The sequence below is a fragment of the Podarcis tiliguerta genome, assembly GCF_965153285.1.
Source record: "Podarcis tiliguerta genome assembly, chromosome: 5".
Classification (NCBI taxonomy): Eukaryota; Metazoa; Chordata; class Lepidosauria; order Squamata; family Lacertidae; genus Podarcis; species Podarcis tiliguerta.
In genome coordinates, this window is record NC_139538.1 from 26,904,720 (window position 1) to 26,928,484 (window position 23,765).

The window sequence follows — 23,765 nt, forward strand, 5'->3', positions numbered from 1 at the left end:
ATGCATTGAAAATACTACACATCTATCACAAGTTTTGCAGGCAATCACTGCTGCGAAGTTATACACTACGGATTTACATAAAGAGCAAATGGCTGTGTGCAGCGAACCACTGAAGGTTCACGAATTTCAAAGCACTAGAACATTCCTGAGAGAATGCACATCAATGCACTGAATAGGTACTATACTGGCAATGGCAGCAATCTAGAGGAGCAGGCAGGATCCATGCACACAGCAGGGCTTTTCTTTTCCCGAACAGCAATTCCCCTCTACTGCATCAGTAGCCATTTCCAAAGGCCTCTTGCATTTTGGAAACAGTTTCCTAGTACAGAATAGGGGAAAGGCTTTAAAGGAAGTGGAAAAATCAAAACCTTACTGTGCCCTGGCAAGTCCACTGCATGCATATGAAGGGGCTTGCTAGATGAAAGACCAATGTAAAAAGAAAAAAAGAAATCTTCTTTCCCTTCCATATGCTACTTGGGTCCTGCACAAACTATAGCTTATGATTTACTTAAGCATGGTTAAGTAATCAGGCTGTGAGACTATGTGCTCCTTTCCATCCCCTCCTTTCTGAAGGCTGACTTCTCCAATCTGCACCATTGGCTTTAACCACAGTTAATCATTACATCTGCAGTAATATGGACTACATTTAAGGCTAATCAGGACTCTCACTTAACCAGGATGAGAATGCAAGCTTGGACCTTTGATTTCAGATCCTGCTTGGGGGAGTGATCCCTGGGTAGCCTTGCTCACAGCCAGCAACACTGCCAACACAACTGTTAGCCATGGTTAAGGCCAACATTGGCCAATTTACACTTCAGAAAGTGATGGGGCACACAACCTTGCAGCCAGCTCTCAATTCAAACAAGAGTGTTACATTTGCACTGGCCTCTAGTTCCCAACCCTTCCAACTCTAAAGAACTTTACAACTTATTATATCATTGTGACCTTACACTTGGTTTTAAGATATACTTACCATGTTCTAAAGACTAATATCCTTTTAAATATCCTGCCCTCTTCAGCTACTGAATCAATGTCTGAAATAATTTTCTTCATTTAAAAAAAACTAATTGTGAGCTCATTTTAGTGTTAATTCATCTGCCTGGATTTAAAATTTAGCCTTTTAAAGTGAAATAATTTAGATAATGCAAATCTGGCAGCTAACAAAAAGGGGGACATAAGAGGGGAAAAAACCAGGGAGCGTGGAGGGGGAAAAAACCCCAAGACGGCCAGATTTAAAAGTGCAATGAAAAACAAGGCCCAATTCTGTGGCATAAATATACCAAGGCAATGCCTCTGAAATGAGGCTTCTTAAGCTAAGGCAGGGAACAACTCAGTTTTAGCTAAGACCTGGACAGTGCAATTCTATAAAGACAATATTAAAGACTACCATAGATTTAGCATTTATAAAGATGAGGTATGGCCCTGGTTAACTTTTTACCTTCTCAAAATCCTCCTTGTTTTTTGGCGGCGGCAACATTGGAGCATTTGGGTTCTTCAACCTCTCTCTGGGCTGAGCATTAAATGGCAGGCCTGAAGGAGGTGGCGGGAGAGTATGCTCCATCATGGAGGGGGGAATATATATAGGATGTGGAGGAATAGGAACAGCTTTGCCCCAGCCTAGTTTCATTTCAAAAGACATGATCATCTTGCCTGCCAAATGAAAGATTGCATTGGTTTAGAAATAGGCAAGTTGAAAGAAATAGCAGTATTTCAACGATAACAAGTGGTGTCCACATAAAAGCTCACTTATTGTGTCATGTATCAAAGAATAATGCTGCCTGCTGCTGCCAGAATGTGAATTCTCCCCTCTCCGCTAAGTCCTGCACTCTCAGTTTTATTTAGGAGAAATGTATGCTTCCAATCCTTAAGAAGAACAAGAGTAAGAATCTGGCTGGACATACTATGTCTATAGCAACTAAGCATTGCCGACCCTGAAGACCAGCAAGCATAGTAAAACTTTATTACATATAAAGGAGTTCTAGTTCAAGCGGAATACTCACTCCTGCGCCTTCAACTTTTACGAACTGCCTACGCAATCTTCTACACTGGAAGACAACTCAGACAGCCTTTTAGGCTGCATGTCTTTTTTGATAGGAACACAACTTATTTTTGTGAAGTGCCCAATACTTGCATAGGGTGTACAAAAGTGGCGTTTTTTTCCCTCCCCCTTTCCTGGATTCTTTCATTCTGGAATCTTGAAAGGAATTCTAATGCTACCTCCTAGCCTTCGCCTTTTATTAATTTGTGCCCCACGAGGGAATGATTAATGTAAGCAAAGATGTCTCTTTTTTTGTCTTAGTTCCACTTGAGTTGACTCAGAAGGGTTCTTCTAAAATTTAGAGAACCCCACAATGGAAAAAAAAAAAAAAACATGCAGCACAACTGAAAGAGAAAATATACCCCTACCGCCAATTAATTTCCACTAAAAAGTACATTGCTTCTTGCAATGCTTTTCCTCAAATGTCATATTTCAAAAGTTTTTTTGAAACCCTCTCTTTACCGTTTAAGTTCTTTAGCGCACGTTCAGCATCTCTCCTATTCATGAAAGCAACAAATCCACAATTCCTCTCTCTCGCTCTTTCTTCATCAGTTCTTGGCCACATAATTTTGACACTTGCCAGAGGCCCAAAGCGTCCAAATTCTTGACACAGCATCTCTTCATTCATCTATAGCAAATAGGAAGAAACCAGAATGTGATTCAACGGTTTCCTTTCAACTGGACACAAGAAGAAACCAGCCAAGGAACCAGGCATTGTAAAAGTGTTATGAGAAGGCAATGAATAAGGCAGACACAGTTTGAAGGCTCACTGTCATAGCACCAAATCATGGACTGGAACTAGTTCTAAGACATACTAATCTGCTGTATCTTTAACTTGCAATACAGATTTACTTCCTTGCTCACTGACATAGCATGTGGCCACTTATCCTGTAATTTATTCCAAGGTATGGGAATGGTGAAAAATCTGCCAAATATATGCTGGTCCAAAAGCCTAGGCTGTGTGAGGAGAAACAATTGGCCACTCCTCCCCAGACACAGCAGGAAGGTGGAGGGGAGAGTGAATCAATAGGGGAAAGGTTAGCCATAAAGCAGAAAGACTAACAAAAAAGATAAAGGGAAGTGCAAGTGAGCAAGCAGATTTTTTTTTCTTTTCTGTGGCTTTTATGCCTGGCATGAGAATGCTGGTATCTCATTCCACCAATCTCTTTTTAAGCAGGAGGGTGCACAACAAAGTTCTTGTGAAGCATCTTCACTCATGTTGTTAGAGCTTGAATCATACTTTCCACTACAGTGGTACCTCGGGTTACATACGCTTCAGGTTACAGGCACTTCAGGTTACAGACTCCACTAACCCAGAAATATTACCTCGGGTTAAGAACTTTGCTTCAGGATGAGAACAGAAATAGTGCAGCAGCGGCACAGCAGCAGCAGCAGGAGGCCCATTAGCTAAAGTGGTGCTTCAGGTTAAGAACAGTTTCAGGTTAAGAACAGACCTCCAGAACGAATTAAGTTCTTAACCCGAGGTACCACTGTATATTTAAACATGAGAATATAAGCCATTTTTGGAACAGCTTTCTGCAAAAAGTACAGTGGTAACTCAGGTTAAGAACTTAATTCGTTCTGGAGGTCCGTTCTTAACCTGAAACTGTTCTTAACCTGAGGTACCACTTTAGCTAATGGGACCTCCAGCTGCTGCCACGCGATTTCTGTTCTGTTCTTAACCTGAGGTACTATTTCTGGGTTAGCGGAGTCTGTAACCTGAAGCATCTGTAACCCGAGGTACCACTGTAATTGAATAAATGGTGGCCAAGTACAGCAGATAAAGCTGGAGCTCAGAGGCCGAAACTTGAATCTCTACTCAGCTACTGATAATTTCATGCAAAGAGATTCTATCAATTCCCTAGCTGTAAAATGAGAATTGCCATTTCATGATTGTTCAGCAAAAATGGTTTTAATACACCTAAGTGCTATCCTAAATAAGTACAATAATATTTGTATACTGCAGACATGGGAATATATATAAAGTTAACACAGGAAGGATTGGTCCATACATCAATTACTGCAATCATTACCTGGGGATTAATGTTTCCCAGGTACAAATTTGTCGTACTTGGATCTCCTACATCATGTGAACCTGGAGCATAGTCATCCAATACTAAAAAAAAAGAAAACGGGATGTAATCGAAAGTGTAAGTTTTACATTAACAAAATATTTTAATTCAATAGTTATGAAACTTTATTACCACCCGAAGATCTGTTTCTTCTTGAAGGCGTATCCACTAAGGGAAGCAAAATATGCCTATTAATTCCACAGCTTTTGTAGACTTAAATAACTACAATAAAATTGTAATAACTACTTACTGGAACGGCGTTGGCCATCTGAATCCGATTGAGGCGGCTCAAAACGACTTAATCTACCTTTGGTTTTATGTCTTTCATCACGCTCTTCTTGAATTCTACAGAAGATATGAAAGTGGTAACTGGTTGGAATCCTAATGGCTATAGTTAAATGGGTTTTTTTATTTTAAAAAATCCAACACAGAGAAAAGCCTGAAGCATTTTTAAATACTTTAAAATAAATGTCCCACAGGATGACTGTTCAATTATCCTTGTGTCAAGTCATCATGTTTAGCCCCAAGGTAATTCCACTTCAAACAAGAGCAACTTTCCCCATTTCTCCAAATCTACAATGGGCTGGATCAAGACGAAGTTTATTTAAATCCCACCGCAATCAATGAAATTAGTTATAACTCTGATTTCAATAGGGACTAAATTCAAGAGTCTGGATCCAACCCAATAAAAATTGCATGCGCAATTCAAAATTACACAGGTGACACTTTCGTCTCATTGATGTATAACAGCCTTCTTCAACCAGGTGCCCTCCATAGCTCTGGACTATAACTCCCATGGGCCCAGCCCTGTAGTCTTTACTTTCAAAACGTAACTTTCGTTTTCATGTAGTAGTTTACAATATACTTCAACATTTCAGTGCAAGTGAATAACAGCAGTTCTGACACAGTCTATTATACTGTAGTTATGCTACTTTTTAAAACAAAAAAATGTATTTTAAAACTCAAAAATGTAACTTAACCGTAAGCCCGTTATATTAGCTATTCTGCATTCTATGCATGGCATAGCAGGTAAAGAACACCTCCACTGGCATTTTGTTCATATTTCATTAAAGGAAATGAAAATAGTCTACATTTCTAAGAAAAACACATATAAACACCAGAAAACAGAACAATTATGTAGATCCATATTTATTACTTGGCTAAAATAAGAGGAGCCAGTATTTTTCAGAACACAGTATGTTTTTTTATCTTCCCTAATTCATATATATTCTATATTTTGTGCAATCTTCCAAATTCTAAACAAATCTTTACAGAAGGGATTATAGGACTACAAAAATTCCTGGGCATTAATATTTTTGCTAATATTAGAAGACACCATCTAAAATTCAAGCAATATACTAACAGGACTTACACTATTTATTCATCACCAATCTGTCCTATATTGACGTTTTAACAGAAATCAAATTCTGAAAATCTGATTATCTGAACCAACATGAAGGCAAATACTTACTGTTTTAATTCTTCTTTAAAAAGCTCCAAATTGCTCTTTTTCTTTTCTTTCTCCCCCTTCTTCAAAGGCTAATAACACAAGTTGAATAATATTCAGGGACACACAATGACCATTTTATCAACATCTCAAAGCAGTTCACAGAAAGAATAAAACATTATCAGTAAAAATAACCAGTTAAAAACAATTGTTTAAAACATTCAACAAATAATAATAATTAACAATAAGCTAAAAACCAGATTAAACCAGTGGAGAAGAAGAAGAGGAGGAGGAGTTTGGATTTGATATCCCGCTTTATCACTACCCGAAGCGGCTAACATCCTCCTTTCCCTTCTTCCCCCACAACAAACACTCTGTGAGGTGAGTGGGGCTGAGAGACTTCAGAGAAGTGTGACTGGCCCAAGGTCACCCAGCAGCTGCATGTGGAGGAGCGGAGACGCGAACCCGGTTCCCCAGATTACGAGACTACCGCTCTTAACCACTACACCACACTGCCACAGTGGAGGTCTGGGAGCAGAGGTGTTATATGCTGGAAGGGTCTTACTTCTGTCAGCAACCATACACAGCATTCTGCACTAACTGCAGCTTCCATATGGGAGCACAAGGGTAGCCCTACATATAGCACAGTGCAGTATTCCGGTCTTGAAGTAACCAATGCATGAACTACTGTGAATAAGCTTCTCCAGTCCAGAACAGTTATAGCTGTCTTACCAGTCATAGCTGATAAATGGCTAAAAGGGCTGAGGCTACCTGGACCCGCAGTGACAAAGCTGTATCCAGAAGTACCTCTGGACCGCAAACCTGCTCCTTCAAGGGGATGCAACCCCATGCAGGCTACAGAATTGCTCAGTTTCAAGGACACAGGAAAACACCTATGCAACCTCCATCCTGTCAGGATTCAAGCTCAAAACCTATTCACACTTCATCAATATCACACGTCAACACTAAAATGGCCTGCAATTCAACACAGAGAAGCTGCAATGCCATATAAGAGCATTATGTCGAGGGGTATTTCAGGTGAAGAGGAGAGCCACCAATCACTTGCACCCCATCCCAAGACCTGCAGATGGCTGTGGTATAATCCCTGAGCTTCTAATAACAGCCCTATCCTGTGCTGGCTGGTGATGAACAAGATGCCTTTCCTTATGTTTGGATAAAATGGGGAGAAGACTCACTAGCCTTCAGGTAGGATTTAACAACCTTTTCCCTCTTATTTAGTTATTTACTGAAACTAATATAATTAGAAAACAGCACATTCTTCTAGAAATGTTTCTTAAATCAAATATCACCAGAATTGATGTTATTTTAAATTCTGCACTGTTTATGCTTTTACAACTGTAAGTCACTTTGAGATATTTTATATGGTAAACAACAAATAAATGCAATAGATAATAATAATATTGACTTTTTCACTTTTTGTAAATAACACCAAAACATGGTTTGGCACTACAGGAATTTCCTGTTTGTCTTTTCTGCTTTATTCCATAATTTTCATCTACATCACATCATCTACATTCATCTACATAAGATTCACTTGAAAAGCATAAATAACAAATAAGAAAGAAAGAAAGAAAGAAAGAAAGAAAGAAAGAAAGTATTTTCAAAACAAGATATAGGGAAACAAAAAACCTGCAAAATCTAAACTTACTGGCTTTTTGGTTTCTATTATTAGAAGGGATGGAGGCCTCTCATTAGAAGATGATGACTGGCTCTGGCTCTGGGTTTTTTGATCTGCAAATCTTGATGAAGGTTTGTAAATTTTTCCTCGTTTCTCATCAGTTTCGTGTTCTTCTGAAAGACAGGCTAATAGTAACTGAAAGATTCTATTTGAGCACACTAACAATGTGCCTTTTAACTTTCTCCCCTTTTAAACAGAGTTCCCCAACCCACAATATCACATACTGAGAAATGCACACCTTTCCAAAGGTGTGGGGTTTTTTTCTTTTGCCAGGTTGCATGGGAAGCAGGGTGCTGCTGTTCAAAAATCTCAAGTCTAAAGCCCCACTGGGCTCTCAAAATGAGATGCATGATTTTGGGCGGGGCATAACTACAGTGGTACCTCGGGATGTGAACGGGATCCGTTCCGAGCCTTGTTCGCACCCCGAATGGAACGCAAGACGCGACGGCAAGTCTGCGCGTGCCGCGTTTCGCTGCTTCCGCACATGCGCCTGACATCATTTTGAGCGCCTGCGCATACGCGAGCAGCGAAACCAGGAAGTAATGTGCTCTGTTACTTCCGGGTTGCCGCGGAGCGCAACTCGAACGCGCTCAACCCGAAGCGCATTCAACTTGAGGCATGACTGTATTGTGCTTCATGGTACTTCATCATTAGAAGGAAACATGTCAGAAATATTTCTTAATCTGAAACCCAAACATTTTAAGTAGGATAAAAAAAATAAGTAATCAAAAGATTCTATGTAGTATAGTGGCATAGCTTACCTTTAGATGCATTAACAATACCTCCTCTGACAAAAGTCTTCACTTTATTACCATCACTTCCTTCAAAGGCAGCAAGGAATTCTTCATAAATTTCTGCAGCTGCCTTCTCATCCTCCTACACCCACCAAAATGTTATGCAAGTTACTAATTCTGAGAGATTTTCATATTGTTTATATTCATTTTTTGTACCCATGCTAACCTGAACTACCAACAAAGGTGTAGGATGCAAATTCTCTTGCCACTATACTTTATCCCCACATGAAGAGGAAACTCATAGATTTAAGTCAGCATTACTGGCTTGGATCCTAAACTGCTCTTCCTTTAGTTTAAGAAAGGGGATTTCCATTAAGTCCTTCCTCCATTTGCAGCCTCCAGCAACATATCCCATACCATGCCCAAGGTATCTCAGCATTCATGAGCAGACTTTAAGAGAAGGGAAAATCTATAGCAAAAGAGAGATAATATAATACTGGCCGGACTGGATAGCTTCAAAGTTGCAATTAACTTTTTTCAGGTGGCAGTCATTAGAAATTGTCATTTAACAATGCTTTCATTTTTTCCATTTAAATGTAAGAAGTCTGCAGTATTGAGATGCTTTGTCTTAAAAGTATTCCAATAAAAATAATTGTCATTAAATGAGCTTACTTTTTTCCGCCACTATTTAAATATTTTTGCTTCTACTCCCTTTGGCCATTGGAAACACTTTTGATTCATCCAGGACACAATAGTAAACATAACTAAAAAGGGACACCTTGTTACTAAGTCAAACATGTTAAGTCAGATCCAAATTGGTGATGACACTGGAAAACTTTCTCTAAAACCTACATCACCGACTACAAATAAAACTATGAGTATGAAGGATACAATCTCCACTTTCAAAGGGAATACGCCAATCTCAAGATAGAATTTGGGACTAATTAGGAACATAAAGGCTACAAAGAACTGAGACTACAAAACCAGGACATGGTATAGCCTACTGCTGTGCCTGTCCCTGATGGCAGACATACTGGGGTGTTCAGCCCCAATTAGTTAATTTGCTTCTCTTGAACTTTCTTTACAACTCAGTTAGAAAAAAGGGACCCCCCCCCCCAAGGTTCATTATAACCAGGATTAAAAACAATAAACACCACACACAATAGCTAAACTGCGTTGAGAAGAAATTTGCATGCAAAATGCAAAGTGTGAGCCTGTAGCCCAACCTACTTTTGGTTAGAACCTGCATCTTACTGGGCTAAACTTTTCTGTCTGAAATCTGTCCATTGGTTTAGAGAAACAGCTGTGTGCACAATTTAGATTTGGCAGCAAATGTTAACAAGATACAATTTTAAGAGTACAACAGGAAATACAAGAAGAAGAAGAGTTTGGATTTGATATCCCGCCTTTCACTCCCTTTAAGGAGTCTCAAAGCGGCTAACATTCTCCTTTCCCTTTCTCCCCCACAACAAACACTCTGTGAGGTGAGTGGGGCTGAGAGACTTCAAAGAAGTGTGACTGGCCCAAGGTCACCCAGCAGCTGCATGTGGAGGAGCGGATACGCAAACCCGGTTCCCACACTGGCTCTCAACACTAAACTAAGTCAGTATTATCCAAATAAAAGCTTCTGGTTTTATCAGCAATAATCTGTCAGTAGCAGCAATAAGTAGAATATAGCCATCTGATTAAATAATAATAAAATAGTTCTGAAGTATTACCTTCTTTTTCAATTCTTCCTGTTCTTTCTTGCTTAAAGTTCTCTTGGCAGCACTCATCTTGCCAATACTAAATGCTTTAAGTTTGCTTTCTAAAAGTGGCTGCAAGAGAAAAAAATATTAATTTGGTCATAAGACTGGGATTTTAGATGCATTCATTTACCCAGTAACAGCTGAAGTGCTCTGGGGGGAAACTGAATTTCTAGATCCATTTCAATCAGGGTTTAGGTTCTGTTTTGGCACGGAAACGGTTTTGTTTGCCCTGTATGATGACCTCTGTCGGGAGAGACACAGGAAATGTAGTCCCCATCTGGATAGGAATAGCCTGACTTCTGGCATCTGTGCTCTGGTAGCCTGTGGGTTAGATTACTGCAACACATTATACGTGGGGCTGCCTCTGAAGACAGTTCAGAAACTTCAGCAGCCAGGTTGCTCAATGGGGCAAGAGTGTTTTGAGCATATAATGTCAATCCTGACCTGACTGCATTCACTGACAATTCAAAGTGCTGTGGTGGCTCCCCACTTGTGGAATGCTCTCCCCAGGGAGGCTCACTTGGCACCTTTGTTATGTATGGAAAGATCTTATAGGTGGGGAACCTGGGCTTAGGGGACACACACCTCTGGCACCAGGAAGACAGAGAGCTTGTGCCTGTGACACTGCCCCAAAACTCCACATATTCCTGGGATGGGGTGGATATGAAAAGACTGAAAAGTAATTTGCACCACTGGAAATCAGCAACCAAGCTAGGCAACTTTGAGATGCTGAAGACTAGGATTCTTACAGGTAGAGAAACCTGTTAGTCAAAGGCACAAGACAGATATCAGGAAGATATAGAGAGAACAGACAGAAGAAAATGTTTGGGTAGGGAAGGGCTGGGGTTTACAGGCCATGTGAAGTTTGAGAAGAGGGAAGAGACAAGGGAACAAGACATGGTGATCTGGGAGGCAGAACAGTAGAAAAATCATAGGTTATAGAAGGGATGGGGAAAGGGTTCAAAGATTAGGTGAATTTAAGTTTATATTAAGAGATCAGATGTAGGGTGGCATACAAATTTAATTAACAACAACAACAACAACAACAACAAAGTACTTTGTGCTTTTGAGAAGATCCGTATCTCAAAGCAGGATCTATATCAATGAGCCTGGTCTTTAAAATACATTTTACAGAACACTTCTTGAAATGCTCAACCACATTAAAACTCATTCACACAGTATCCAATGATATTAAAGAAACTGCAGGCCATTGTACTATATCCAACATGCAGTACAACTGGCAAAAAGCCCACTTTGGAAGGGAATGAACCAAAGTAACAATAAACATTTTTAAAGAGACAACAGCTCATACATATCAATTGGTGGGGACAACAGGAACAGTTTTGTTAAGATTTTTGCTCATCCACCTTGAGACTTACATGATTCTCCGGAGATCCAGTTACCCGTGTTGTGTCCGGCACCCTGGCCTAAAAATGAAGGATATACAACAATTACATTCTGGAGGCATTTAATTGGTTGTCAACACATTTTACACTCATAAATAAATAATTTTCTTTTGAACTACCTTCACCATCAACTCAAAACTCAGGTTTGACCATTCTGAAAAGAATTGTGAAAAACACAGTCATCTCTCTACTCCAGGGATTCTAAAATGAGCTCAAGTTCTATAAGTAAAGGACAATATACTTTTAAAAGGAGGGACAATATTCTTCAAAATAATCTGGCTTATTTTTAATTGCACAAAGTGGTCAGCATCTAGGATCTTTGATATAACACTTTCCTTCATTTTGTAAGGCTTTTCAGCAATTATCCTGAAGTTGTCTACTCCAGGTAGTCCAATGTGACTATCTTATTTCCAGCTGCTGATCCAGAAATTCCTTTATCTACCTCATACGTAATCCACATGCTATAAAAGGACACAACTTAGTAAAATTTTACATTCTTCCTATTTTCATTGACCAAAATCCAATCTGCTATTCAAACCCTGGAAAGGAACCACATAATTTCATTGCAGAATTTAATCGGGAACTTTATTGCTTTGTTTGTTTATTTTTGACCTTCATGAATGATTTAGCTTTTGAATACTGATTTGAAAGGAGTCAATTAAATTATGCAATGAAATTATGTGGTTTCTCTCAAATTAGTATTCAAAAGCAAAATTCATTCACAAAGGTCAAAAAGCAATGAAATAAAGCAATAAAGTTATGATCCAAACACCTGCCTAGGTTCAATTTTAGTCTATTCGTTTTGATCAACTGAACTCTATACTGTTTATTAAGGTACCTGCTATTTGAGACAGAACGAGTTTTATGGTTCATTGGATCCTTGCCTCAAATTCTCTAAACAAGTCTATTCTGCCATGTTATGAAGAAAACCATTTGTGAAACTCAGTCTAACTTCCTTATTCAATAAATATGTGAACACTGAAAATAAAGTAATAACTGAAACTGAATCACAACCTGGTAATTTATTTTTTAATACAAAAAACTATCTAACTTTATTGAAAGCCAAGCACTGGTAGAAAATTGATTGTATTAGTATCTAGAAAAGAAGCAGGTTTCAGAGACTATGCATCATATTACTATTGTTCAGTTCCCATACAATTAAAATGGCAATCAGTAACAATTTTTCATTGATTTTAACAGGCTAAATTTCACTGATTTTCCTACAGCCTAAATTTTTTGGTTTGTGGGACTTAAGAACAGATCTCTCAATGCATCTGCATGCAATGTAAGTGGAAGCCTTTCCCTCTTAAAATAAAGGCAAGAATATTGCATTTCCTTTATACAAGTAATATTTGGATAGATAGAATTTTAGAACGGGGGGAGCTTGCCAGTGTTTTCTACAGAAATAATCCAGTTGAAGACCGTATTCCAGGCAATGGCTGAGATTCCAAAAGCTGCTCAAACACACACAAGAGGCTTGCGCTAGGTAAGTGAAATTCATTATCCTCTCCCCTCTTGAAAGCGCTGAGTCCTATCCTGTACCACACAGTACTTTTGAAACTGTTCAGTTTCAAAGGCAGTTTGCCAGGTGATGTGGCAGGGTAGGTTACAGGGTGGGGAGAAAAGAGAGGTAACCAAAGAACTTGGGTTTCAGCTTCACAGTCACTGAATTGGGGTGAGTAAGCTTAACTTTACTCAATTCCGCACTGTGCAGTCTGCTTAAATCACCACTGCTCTATATTTCTTCAAACTGTCCCAATATTTTAGGAAAACTTGCTTTCCCATCAACTAAAATCACTTGAAAGAAGGTGGATGCTGTGAAACACTTGGTCAGTTTAGACATAATAATCCCTGCTTCATAAATGATTGTTTTATGAAGTCACTGGTGATTCTCACTACCACTACCAAATTGTAGCGTGGGGGTAGCCGACCTGGTGCCTTTCAGATGCTGGAAGTACAGTTTCCCTCTGCCCCAGTCATTATGACCAACAGTCAAGGTTGATTAGAATTGTAGCCCAGCAGCACCTGAAGGACACAACATTGACTACCCGCATCCTACTGAACCAAGTCCTTTTTTTTTTTGTATATTAAACTTTTAACCTGCAAATGTAATAATAGCTTGGAGCAGAGCTGGCAACACTCCTCTCGGAAGGCCATTCCACTTGCTCATTAAACATTCAAAAACTAGTGCCTGAATTTGCTTTGCTTTCTGTTTCTTTTCTTTTTTTGTATCATGTCTGTTAAACTGTAAGAGCGTAACGGTAAAGGTATCCCTGCCCGTACGGGCCAGTCGTGTCCGACTCTAGGGTTGTGTGTCCATCTCACTTAAGAGGCCGGGGGCCAGCGCTGTCCGGAGACACTTCTGGGTCACGTGGCCAGCGTGACGAAGCTGCTCTGGCGAGCCAGCACCAGTGCAGCACACGGAAACGCCGTTTACCTTCCCGCTATAAAGAGGTACCTATTTATCTACTTGCACTTAAGAGTGCTTTCAAACTTCTGGGTGGGCAGGAGCTGGGACCAAACGACGGGAGCTCACCCCGCCGCGGGGATTCGAGCAGCCGACCATGCGATCGGCAAGTCCTAGGCGCTGAGGATTTACCCACAGCGCCACCCGCGTAAGAGCGTAGGTATGGACAATTTGTTTCTTAAATATTTGTACAGTATCTAGAAAAAATATACCAGTAGGTGCTTTATAATTTTTTTAAAAAAAAAAGTGGAGCCACGACGTCACATTTTCCCAGTGCTGCCGATTATTTTATTACTTGATTTAGAACAAGGATAGCTAATGTGGTCCCCTCAAGTTAATACATTGTTGGACTACAATTTCTGTCAACCCCACTACTGGCCAAGCTGGCTGAGGTTGATGGGAGTTCAACATCTAGAGGAGTCTACTGGCTACCATTATTTAGATGGTTCTTGATCTCCAATAATGCATACATAATCCTCAAAAATACAAGCAAAACAAAAATACCTACAGTAATATATGAGTAAGAATATATGTCAAACAATTCATGTATAAAAAGACTAAGGAAACAACTAGCTGAAGACACATTATTCAATGTGGTTGTGTACTTTTGATGTTTAATTTATTGTTTATGACTACTTTTAGTTTTGTTATGTTTGTAATTATGTGATTTTTTAAATATATATGTTGCAGACTGCCTTGAGCATGGTTTTAACTTTGGAAAGGCAGTATACAAATAAAATGATTAATTGGTCCCAAGTTAAAAGATGCATAAGCTATCACCTCTGTACCCTCCTTTATAATAAACATCATTTAATTCCAGAAACCCAGTTAAGGTGGAAGTATTTTCAATATATACATAAAAACATGAAACGTTTTGGGAACAAAATCAGTCAACAAAATTCTGAAACATAACTCATGTAAGGAGGAATAAACTGCTCTAGAACAGCTTTAACGTGTCAAATAAGGAAGGGCCATTTCACTCAAGTCTATATCCCTATTTTTCCCCATGTAACAAAAGGCCTTGTACATCATAACGTACTTTGTGGTGTGTAAATTCAATGAAAAGCCAGTCATGAGAATTGTGCAGCCTTGTCAGCAATGATCTACAGTTTAATCATTTCTGCCATTTTTAAGTATTGCATCTCCTTCGTGACAATGCAGGACAGTACACTCAAAATACTGTAAACTGCTACACTGTTGGCTATCTTAAATGGCCCCCCGTCGCAAATATGTGCCAACATTACCTAAGTAAAATGATCGCCAGGATGCATTAAACTGAATGTTTATGCGGCTCGGAGATGAAGGGGGATGCTCACAAGCCCGGATCACACACACCAGACCTCTCTCTCCAAGCACACGAGGGCTTAAAAATGGGGAGGGGAGGTTTAAAGTCCACACCAAGATAAACTCCCAATAATAATCAATGCAGAATGGAATCGTGACCCATAGACACCCCACGTTTTTGCAGCCTTTTCCGAAGAAACCCCGGAGAGACGGTGCATCGGAGGAGCGAGAGAACGAAAAAACAGAAGCGGCTCTCTCCCGGAGAGAAGGGAGATTTAAAAAAAAAAATGTGTAAGGAAAGAAGCAGCTCTCTCCCCGCTATAATTCCCCCCCCCATCCGTCACCCTCGCACCGCCACCGGCTGAGCTGGGAAGCGGGAGAGAGACTAGGCCGCGAAGCCAACCGAGCTCGCTTCCTCGCCCGCCTGCGCACCACGTCCCGCAGCGGCGGCACACGCGTCTCCAGGCCGGCTCCCCGCGCCAACCCTCCGCGCCCACCCACCGGCACTTGCCCGCCTGCCCCCCTCGGACCAGGCGGAGCCGCCGACTCGGCCCCAAGAGCGGCCTCACCTTCGCACTGGCCTTCTGCGAACCGCCTGGCGTCTTGTCCGCCATCTTGATTCTGTTCCCCCGCTCGAGCCTCAGCAGCGGGAAATCGAGCGCCGACTCCACGGATTGGAAGAGAGAGGGATTCTAGGCGGAAGGAACGGCGGCGGCGGCGAGGAGGAAGGGCAAGGCAAGGCGAGCCGATAGCCGAGCGCGAGATTTCGGAAGGTTAAAAAAAAAAGGTTGGGCAAAGGAGGAAGCCTAGCTCCGCCTCGCCCGCAGGGCATAAGGCGAGAGAGAGGGGGCGCGTTGGCGCGCATGCGCGGTGAAAGGGCTTGCTTCGAATGCGATGCAGATTTCTTAAATCCTATTGACGTCTTGTCAGCTTGGCATGTGCTGCAAACGCTAATCCGGACACTCAAGCAAGTCGCCCAAAGCCCGCCAACCCATGAGCCCAATTGCTGCTAATTAAGTAATGCATAATGAATATATATATTCATATATATATTCATTATACACATATATACACACATATTCATCTGTACACACATATATGTGTGTGTGTATTCATTATGCAGGGATATATTCATTTTATCTCTCTCTCTCTCTCGCTCTCTCTCTCTCTCTCACACACACACACAACACACACACACACACATATATATATATATATATATATATATACACACACAAACAGTATATAGAATCCTGGCCATAAGTAAATTATATGCATTTCCTATAGCGCTGAGGAGCTCCAGTCGTAATGTGTATAATAAATAGCGTTACGGGACAGAGCTTTCGGGCGGATTTTTTTTCAGGGATAATGTGAGTCAGAGAAGTGCTGTTGAAATCCTAAACTGGCGCCTTGGAGACAGTTCTGGGATGAGGGCAAACAGATTAATTCTGAGAAAACCGGAGGTCCTGTAGGTTTCAAGATGCCCAGCTGTAGAAGGAGGCTTGCAGCTTGTCCTAGATGGGGCGGCACTCGCCTTGAAAGACCACGTGTGCCGTTTGGAGGGCCTCTTGAACTTATCGCCGGCTGGGAAATACCACGTGGCTTTGGTAGCCAGTGCGTTTTCCCAGCTTTCGGCTGGTATGCGAATTGCAGCGCTGTTTGGAAAGATTCGACTAGACTACTGCAATACACACTGCAGATGTACTTGAAGGTGGTTTGAAAACTTGAGGTGGTCCAGAGTCCTGTTGGTGCAATTTAAAGTGCTGTTTTTAATGTTTAAAGCTCTAAATGTTTTGGACTGAAGCTGGCTTCACCTACGCTATCCTGCCTGCGTAATGAAATTGGGTGGACTGTGACTATTTCCTTTTTGTTTTGTTGGTCTTTTTATCTTTGAGAAAACTAGGTGGTTTTATCTCTTACTTGTGTGCTTCATGTACTACATTGTTGTTAGCCACTTTAAATGGGCACCACCTGGAAAAGCAGATCCTGAAGCTGAGGCTCCAATACTTTGGCCACCTCATGAGAAGAGAAGACTCCCTGGAAAAGACCCTGATGTTGGGAAAGATTGAGGGCACAAGGAGAAGGGGACGACAGAGGACGAGATGGTTGGACAGTGTTCTCAAGGCTACCAGCATGAGTTTGGTCAAGCTGCAGGAGGCGGTAGAGGACAGGGGTGCCTGGCGTGCTCTGGTCCATGGGGTCACGAAGAGTTGGACACGACTAAACGACTAAACAACAACAACCTGGAAAAGCAACCCAGAAATATTAAAGGGGGAAAAACATGAAGCTAACAACCACCACATCTTGTGGCAGAAAATTCCATACATTAATTATTGCAAGCCACTTGGGATGTCAGCTACGTAATCAAAAGGCCCAGGAAGTTGTACGTTGTCCAGGGTTGTGTATGAAGACTTGGTACAATCATGTATTAGTTCATAGAATTCTAGGGTTGGACGGGACCCAAAGAGTCATTCGAGTCCAATCCCCTGCAATGCAGGAGGTTGGACTAGATTCGGGAAGAGAAAACAAACAAGTTGCAATCAATAGACTACTGCAGATCCTCCAAGTGTCCCTATTTTCCAGGGATATCCCTGATTTAGAGAAGCCGACCCGTTTTCTGATTTGATCTTGGAATGTCCCGCTTTTCTTTAGGACGTCCCTATTTTCATTGGAGAAATGTTGGAGGGTATGGAATTATCCAACCCTCAAGCCATCTGAAGGCAATCGTGTAGTGTATAGGCAAGGTTTTTTTTAAATGTTTAATGTTTTATTATGTTTTTACATATGTTGGGGGAAGCAGGTGGCACTGTGGTCTAAACCACTGAACCTCTTGGGCTTGCCGTTCGGAAGGTCGACGGTTCGAATCCCCACGACAGGGTGAGCTCCCATTGCTCAGTCCCAGCTCCTGCCAACCTAGCAGTTTGAAAGCACGCCAATAAGTACAAGTAGATAAATAGGTACCACTCAAGCGGGAAGGCAAACAGCATTTCTGTGCACTGCTCTGGTTTTGGTGTTCCGTTGCACCAGAAGCGGCTTAGTCATTCTGGCCACATGCCCCCGGAAAAAGTGTTTGTGGACAAACGCCGGCTCCCTCGGTCTGTAAAGCAAGATGAGCACCACAACCCCAGAGTCCTCTGCAACTGGACTTAACTGTCAGGGGTCCTTTTGACATATGTTGGAAGCTACTCAGAGTGGTTGGGACAACCCAGTAAGATGGGTGGAGTATAAATAATAAAAGTATCATTATAGAAGGGGATGTCTCTATTTTCATCAGAGAAATGTTGGAGGGTATGCTACTGTAATGTGCTCTACATGCCTTTAAAGGCTGTTCAAAAACTTCACCTACCATAAAGCATGGCTGCTCAGCTGCTTGAGGAGTAAAGTGATAAGAGTATATAATACCTAGTCTGTACCAGCACACTTGCGTGAACTTGCCCATACGGCTCCTCTATCTGGCATACTCTTAAGAGCAATCACACAGATCGTACTTACATTAAGTCCAATCAGTTCAGTGGGCCCAAATGAAAAAGGTGCAAAGAGCATTTTCACTGGTGGCCCCATCTTTGTAGAACTTTCTTCCTCCACCAAAGTACATTTGACCACCACTTTAGCCATTTCAGAATGGGCTTTAAAAAGCTTTTTGTTCTCATTCATTTTTTATTAATGTGGGGATGGATTTTTAAGCCACCACTGCTTATGATTGTGTATTATGTATTCTGTGTATTGCTGATCTGAGTTTACGTTGTTCTATGCTGCTGTTTTAGTTTTCATATTTTTATGTCGGCTTTATTTTTATTTGTATTGAGTGTAATGTTATTTCTGTGAGCTGAATTGGGAGGGCTTTCCAGCCTGGAAAGGTGGGATAAAAATACAATCAAGTGCTGAAACCTGCAAAAAAACCAAAACCCAACAACAACAACAAATAGGCAATATATGGAAGAAGAAAAAAGCCCACATCATATTTGGTTCTGAGTGGTGATGCAGCTGTCGTATCAAAGGAATGGAAGAAATCTCCAGAAGCCTAAAAGTCTTGAGCTTTTGCAACAACTGTGTATATAGATGTAGGTACATCATATAAAGATAAGTCAGCTGCCAGGGCCAGGCCTCACATTTTTAGTGGCATGGTCTAGTAAAAGATTGTGCTCACCCACGCCACATTTTTGCATGAACACTTTTTAAGTCTTTGTGGGGTTCCTCACCACTAGGGGGTGCAGTCAACACATTTTTCTAAAGGAAAAGATGAACAATACAGAAATCTATTCATAGACGCTAACAATGTGTCATATACACCTCAAGGCAGCATATACAGTGGTACCTTGGGTTACAGACGCTTCAGGTTACAGACTCCGCTAACCCAGAAATAGTACCTTGGGTTAAGAACTTTGCTTCAGGATAAGAATAGAAATCGCATGGCAGCAGCGGGAGGCCCCATTAGCTAAAGTGGTACCTCAGGTTAAGAACAGCTTCAGGTTAGGAACGGACCTCCAGAACGAATTAAGTTCTTAACCCGAGGTATCACTGTACTCTGAAACACTGGCATACTCTTACACTGATTTATTTATCACATGCTTTTGTCTCCCCTAAAATGATTCACAGGCTGACCTTTTTTTAGTGGGAGGAAGGCAGTTCCTCATCCAGAGGGTGATCAACACTGACAAACAGTATAGTTTGGGTGGGGTGGGGGTGTTGTTCTGACTGCCTTAAAGCAGAAGGTGGTACGTCTGCTCCTGAAAATACCCTTCCTGCACCCAGAGGGGTTTCACAACTACTATCCAGTCTTTAATACCCCCTTTGGGGGTAAGATGCTTTGAGTAATATCAGTTTGGCTGCAGACACATTTGGAGGAAACATTACTTGTTTCAGTCTGGTTTCAGGCTAGGAGCGCCACCTAGAATAAGATATTGGGGAGGGGGAGTAGGAGCAGGTTAGCGCCACTCTGAATAATCGATTACATGACATGGTGCACACACACCTTTTGAATGGCAATGCCCATTAACTTTGTGGGGGTGACTCCCTCAAATATTTTACGGGGGAGCTGTAGGATTTGCTCCTATGCTTCAGGCCTGGGTTTGGCATGGAATTGGCCCTGATCGCCCTGACAGAGAACCTTTGATGGAACAGCCAGGGGAGTGCAAGCCTACTGCTGCTGCTGGATCCTTCAGCAGCTTTAGATACCATTGAGCAGAATATCCTCTTGGACCATCTCTATGGGTTGGGAGTTGGAGGCATGGTTTTATGGTGGTTCCACTTCTACATGCATGATGGTAGCAGAGAGAAGCACTGGAGGACTACGTGTTTACATCTTGGCAGCACAGCTGTGGGGTGCTGCAAAGCACTATATTGTCCCCAGTCCTATTTAAGATTTATATGAAGCCCTTGGGAACAATTCAAGAGGAGGTTCATGGCACAGTGTCCTTAGCATGCTAATGATACTCAGCTCTGCTTTTCTATTAAATCAGAGTCAGGAGAGGATAAACTGAACCAATGCCTGGATGCAGTGGAGTGAATAATGGTCAACAGACTGAAGCTCAATCTTACTAAAACAGTTTGAAAGCATACCAGTGCAAGTAGACAAATAGGTACTGCTCTGGTGGGAAGGTAAACGGCGTTCCTGTGCGCTCTGGCACTCATCACGGTGTCCCGTTGCACCAGAAGCAGTTTAGTCATACTGGCCACATGACCCAGAAAGATGTCTGTGGACAAACGCCGGCTCCCTTGGCCTGAAAAGCAAGATGAGCGCTGCACTCCATAGTCATCTTTGACTGGACTTAACCGTCCAGGGGTCCTTTGCCTTTTACCTTTACTAAGACACGATCCCTGGAGAAGGAACTGGCAAACTACTCCAGTATTTTGTCAAGAAAACTCCATGGACATAAAAAAAGAGAAGCTTTGAGAAGAAAGTGAGAGTTTCCAAGGTATGCTCTGGTTCATGGGGTCATGAAGAGTCGAACACGACTAAGATGACTAAACAAACTAACAAGACAGGATCACTGTGGGCAAGTAGTTCCCAAGTCCATGAATTGGGGGTCTGCCTGTTCTAGATGAGGTTGCACTCCCTGTGAAAGAACTTGTATGCAGTTTAGGGGTGCTCTGGGAGCAGTCGTCGTCCATGGAGGCCCGGGCACCTTTAACGAGCATATATCACCATGTTCAGCTGGTGCATCAACTGTGCCCTTTTCTGGACAAGGATAATTTGACCACTTACATTGGTAAGGAGATTCCTCTTTCTTCCCTTCACAGAGCTCCAATTCCCAGAGTTCCCTGGGAAAGAAGGACTGGTTGTTAATCCACTCTGGGAATTGGAGCTCTGTGAGGGGAATGGAGGGGTGTCTCTTAACAACTTTCAGCACCCTTAAGAAACTAATACAGTGGTACCTCGGATTACATACGCTTCAGGTTACATACGCTTCAGGTTACACACACTGCTAACCCAGAAATAGTGCTTCAGCTTAAGAACTTCGCTTCAGGATGAGAACAGAAATTGTGCTCCGGCGGCGCAGCAGCAGCAGGAGGCCCCATTAGCTAAAGTGGTGCTTCAGGTTAAGAACAGATTCAGGTTAAGTACAGACCTCCAGAACGAATTAAGTACTTAACCCGAGGTACCACTGTAGCGTGGAAAATCCAGCCCTAGACCTTTAAAACCTGTCCTTAGTTCCACTACTTGTGCATTTTCATTCTATTTCTATTTCCTCCAAGCTCAAGATTGTGTACATGGTTCTTTCCCCTCCCCATTTGTTCCTCACAACATCCCTGTGAGGTAGGTTAGGCTGGGAGACAGTGACTGGTCCAAGGTTACTCAGAGAGCTTCATGGTTAATTGGGGAAGTGAACTCCCAAGTCAACCTAGTCTAACAGTAATGCAACACTGACTGTTGGGTCTATGGTTAATCCAGTCCTCTTTTATTGGGACAGAGAGTAATCTGTGTTAATTCATTCTTTTAAAATGTGATTATTGCAGCATTTTTGTCTTCAGCAATAACACGGCTGACCTGACAGGGGAATAGGGCACTTGCTTCCCACTGGATTCCTGCTAACTTCTAGGTGGCCCCTCCATCTTTCACAGCAGAACTGGCACACAGTCTCATCCTCTGCCTTGCTTCTTTATTTTTGATCTGGTTCTGAGCCAAAGGGGGACCAGCCAGAGGCCATACTTTAGAAGCAAAGCACCATGAACTAATCTGGTCCATAGTGGATGCATGCAGAGAAGCAAAAGGCCAAACAACAAGAGCGGGGAGCCTAGAGTTCTGCTCGTGAGGTGAATAGGAAGCATTTAAGGTAAGATGTTTGGTTGAGGGATAAGAATGAGAAAATGACAGTGTCCATGTGAAAGCAGGAATGGTTGCAAAGTCTGTGGTGCTTTCCACTGTTATCTTCGGTCATAACCCATTCATTTTACTCCACTTCATTAATCCTTTTTAATTATCCACCTCATTAACTAAAACCAACTGGTGTGTGTGCGCGCGCAGGCATGATTTCAGCTTCTGTGCGCTTTCATAATGAATAATCTTTGCCAAATTACAAGCAGGGTGGTATTGGGGAACTCTGTGAAAAGGGAAAGCATGGCAGAGATTTAGCTGGAATCTGAAAGGTCATCCCCCTAACAATTGATTCCATATGGAAGTATATCCCTGAATTTGTGCTATTTATAACACAATGTGGCACAGCTGTTTTCCAGTACACATTAGCAGCCACTGAATGATATCACTCAGTATGTCAGGTCTTTTGCACTGGAGAGCTTTCAGAGATGCTTATGACGGAACCTCAGTGTTGACAGTGGGGTAAAAGAGACTAAATTTTAAAATGCTCTTAATTTTGTAACTGTTTTAATTGATACATTTTAGGATCAACTGGAGCTTTTGTTAATCAAGTTGCATATAAATTAAATAAATAAATAGTGAAAATATGGCACATCTTTCTTTGATCTTGACACTTGAAAGGATGGCATTTAGCAGCAGGCTCATGCTTATCTTTGTTGTCTTGCACAACCAAAAGAAACCCCACAAATTCTTTTCAAGGGTAAACATAATGTATAGCTGTCACTCCAGTGACTGGTGATTTCAATGTTGTTGTTGTTTAGTCATTTAGTCGTGTCCGACTCTTCGTGACCCCATGGACCAGAGCATGCCAGGCACTCCTGTCTTCCACTGCCTCCTGCAGTTTGGTCAAACTCATGTTAGTAGCTTCAAGAACACTGTCCAACCTTCTCGTCCTCTGTCGTCCCCTTCTCCTTGTGCCCTCAATCTTTCCCAACATCAGGGTCTTTTCCAGGGTCTTGTCTTCTCTTCTCATGAGGTGGCCAAAGTATTGGAGCCTCAGCTTCAGAATCTGTCCTTCCAGTGAGCACTCAGGGCTGGTTTCCTTCAGAATGGATAGGTTTGATCTTCATGCACCATAATTCAAAGCATCAATTCTTTGGCGACCAACCTTCTTTATGGTCCAGCTCTCACTTCCATACGTCACTACTGGGAAAACCATAGCTTTAACTATACGGACCTTTGTTGGCAAGGTGATGTCTCTGCTTTGGTGATTTCAATATGTTAAGCTTATTCTGAAAACCAGGGATGAATCTCTCAAGACACTATGAGGGCCAGCAAGTGGGGAAATTGCTAACGTCTTAACGGTATGGTTATTTTTTAAAATCCAATTCCACTTTCCTCAGCACCCCAAAATGCACTCTGTCCATTCTCTCCTTTTCTTTCTCTGCTTTATAGTGCTCCATCTTTCTTCTGCACCCCATAGGGCAGGTTATGATGCAGATTTATATATTTATATAAAAAATAGTTCCACATCACTTTATAGCCCCACAAGGTTTTCATAGCAGCTTACAAAAGATTATCACAATAAAATCAAACTCAGATCTAGTAGAAATCT

General features: G+C 41.7%; 1 protein-coding gene across 9 annotated transcripts in view; it reads right to left on the reverse strand.

Moving 5' to 3' along the window:
- Positions 1 to 15,744, reverse strand: part of U2SURP (U2 snRNP associated SURP domain containing) — a 36,255-nt gene extending 20,511 nt beyond the window's left edge. Inside the window, exons 1-11 of one of the 9 annotated variants that reach the window (XM_083442648.1) lie at positions 15,465 to 15,744; positions 11,118 to 11,165; positions 9,709 to 9,807; positions 8,018 to 8,132; positions 7,227 to 7,369; positions 5,582 to 5,649; positions 4,361 to 4,455; positions 4,246 to 4,278; positions 4,072 to 4,154; positions 2,501 to 2,666; positions 1,439 to 1,650 (exon numbers count right to left, since the gene is read on the reverse strand). In XM_083442648.1, the coding sequence (XP_083298774.1) occupies positions 1,439 to 1,650; positions 2,501 to 2,666; positions 4,072 to 4,154; positions 4,246 to 4,278; positions 4,361 to 4,455; positions 5,582 to 5,649; positions 7,227 to 7,369; positions 8,018 to 8,132; positions 9,709 to 9,807; positions 11,118 to 11,165; positions 15,465 to 15,509 (1,107 nt within the window). In that variant the 5' untranslated portion in view covers positions 15,510 to 15,744. Of the gene's footprint in view, positions 1 to 1,438; positions 1,651 to 2,500; positions 3,280 to 4,071; positions 4,155 to 4,242; positions 4,279 to 4,360; positions 4,456 to 5,581; positions 5,650 to 7,226; positions 7,370 to 8,017; positions 8,133 to 9,708; positions 9,808 to 11,117; positions 11,166 to 15,464 lie in introns of those variants that run through there. The other 8 variants (XM_083442650.1, XM_083442647.1, XM_083442649.1 and 5 more) reach the window with 8 other exon arrangements.
- Positions 15,745 to 23,765: the final 8,021 nt, after the last annotated feature.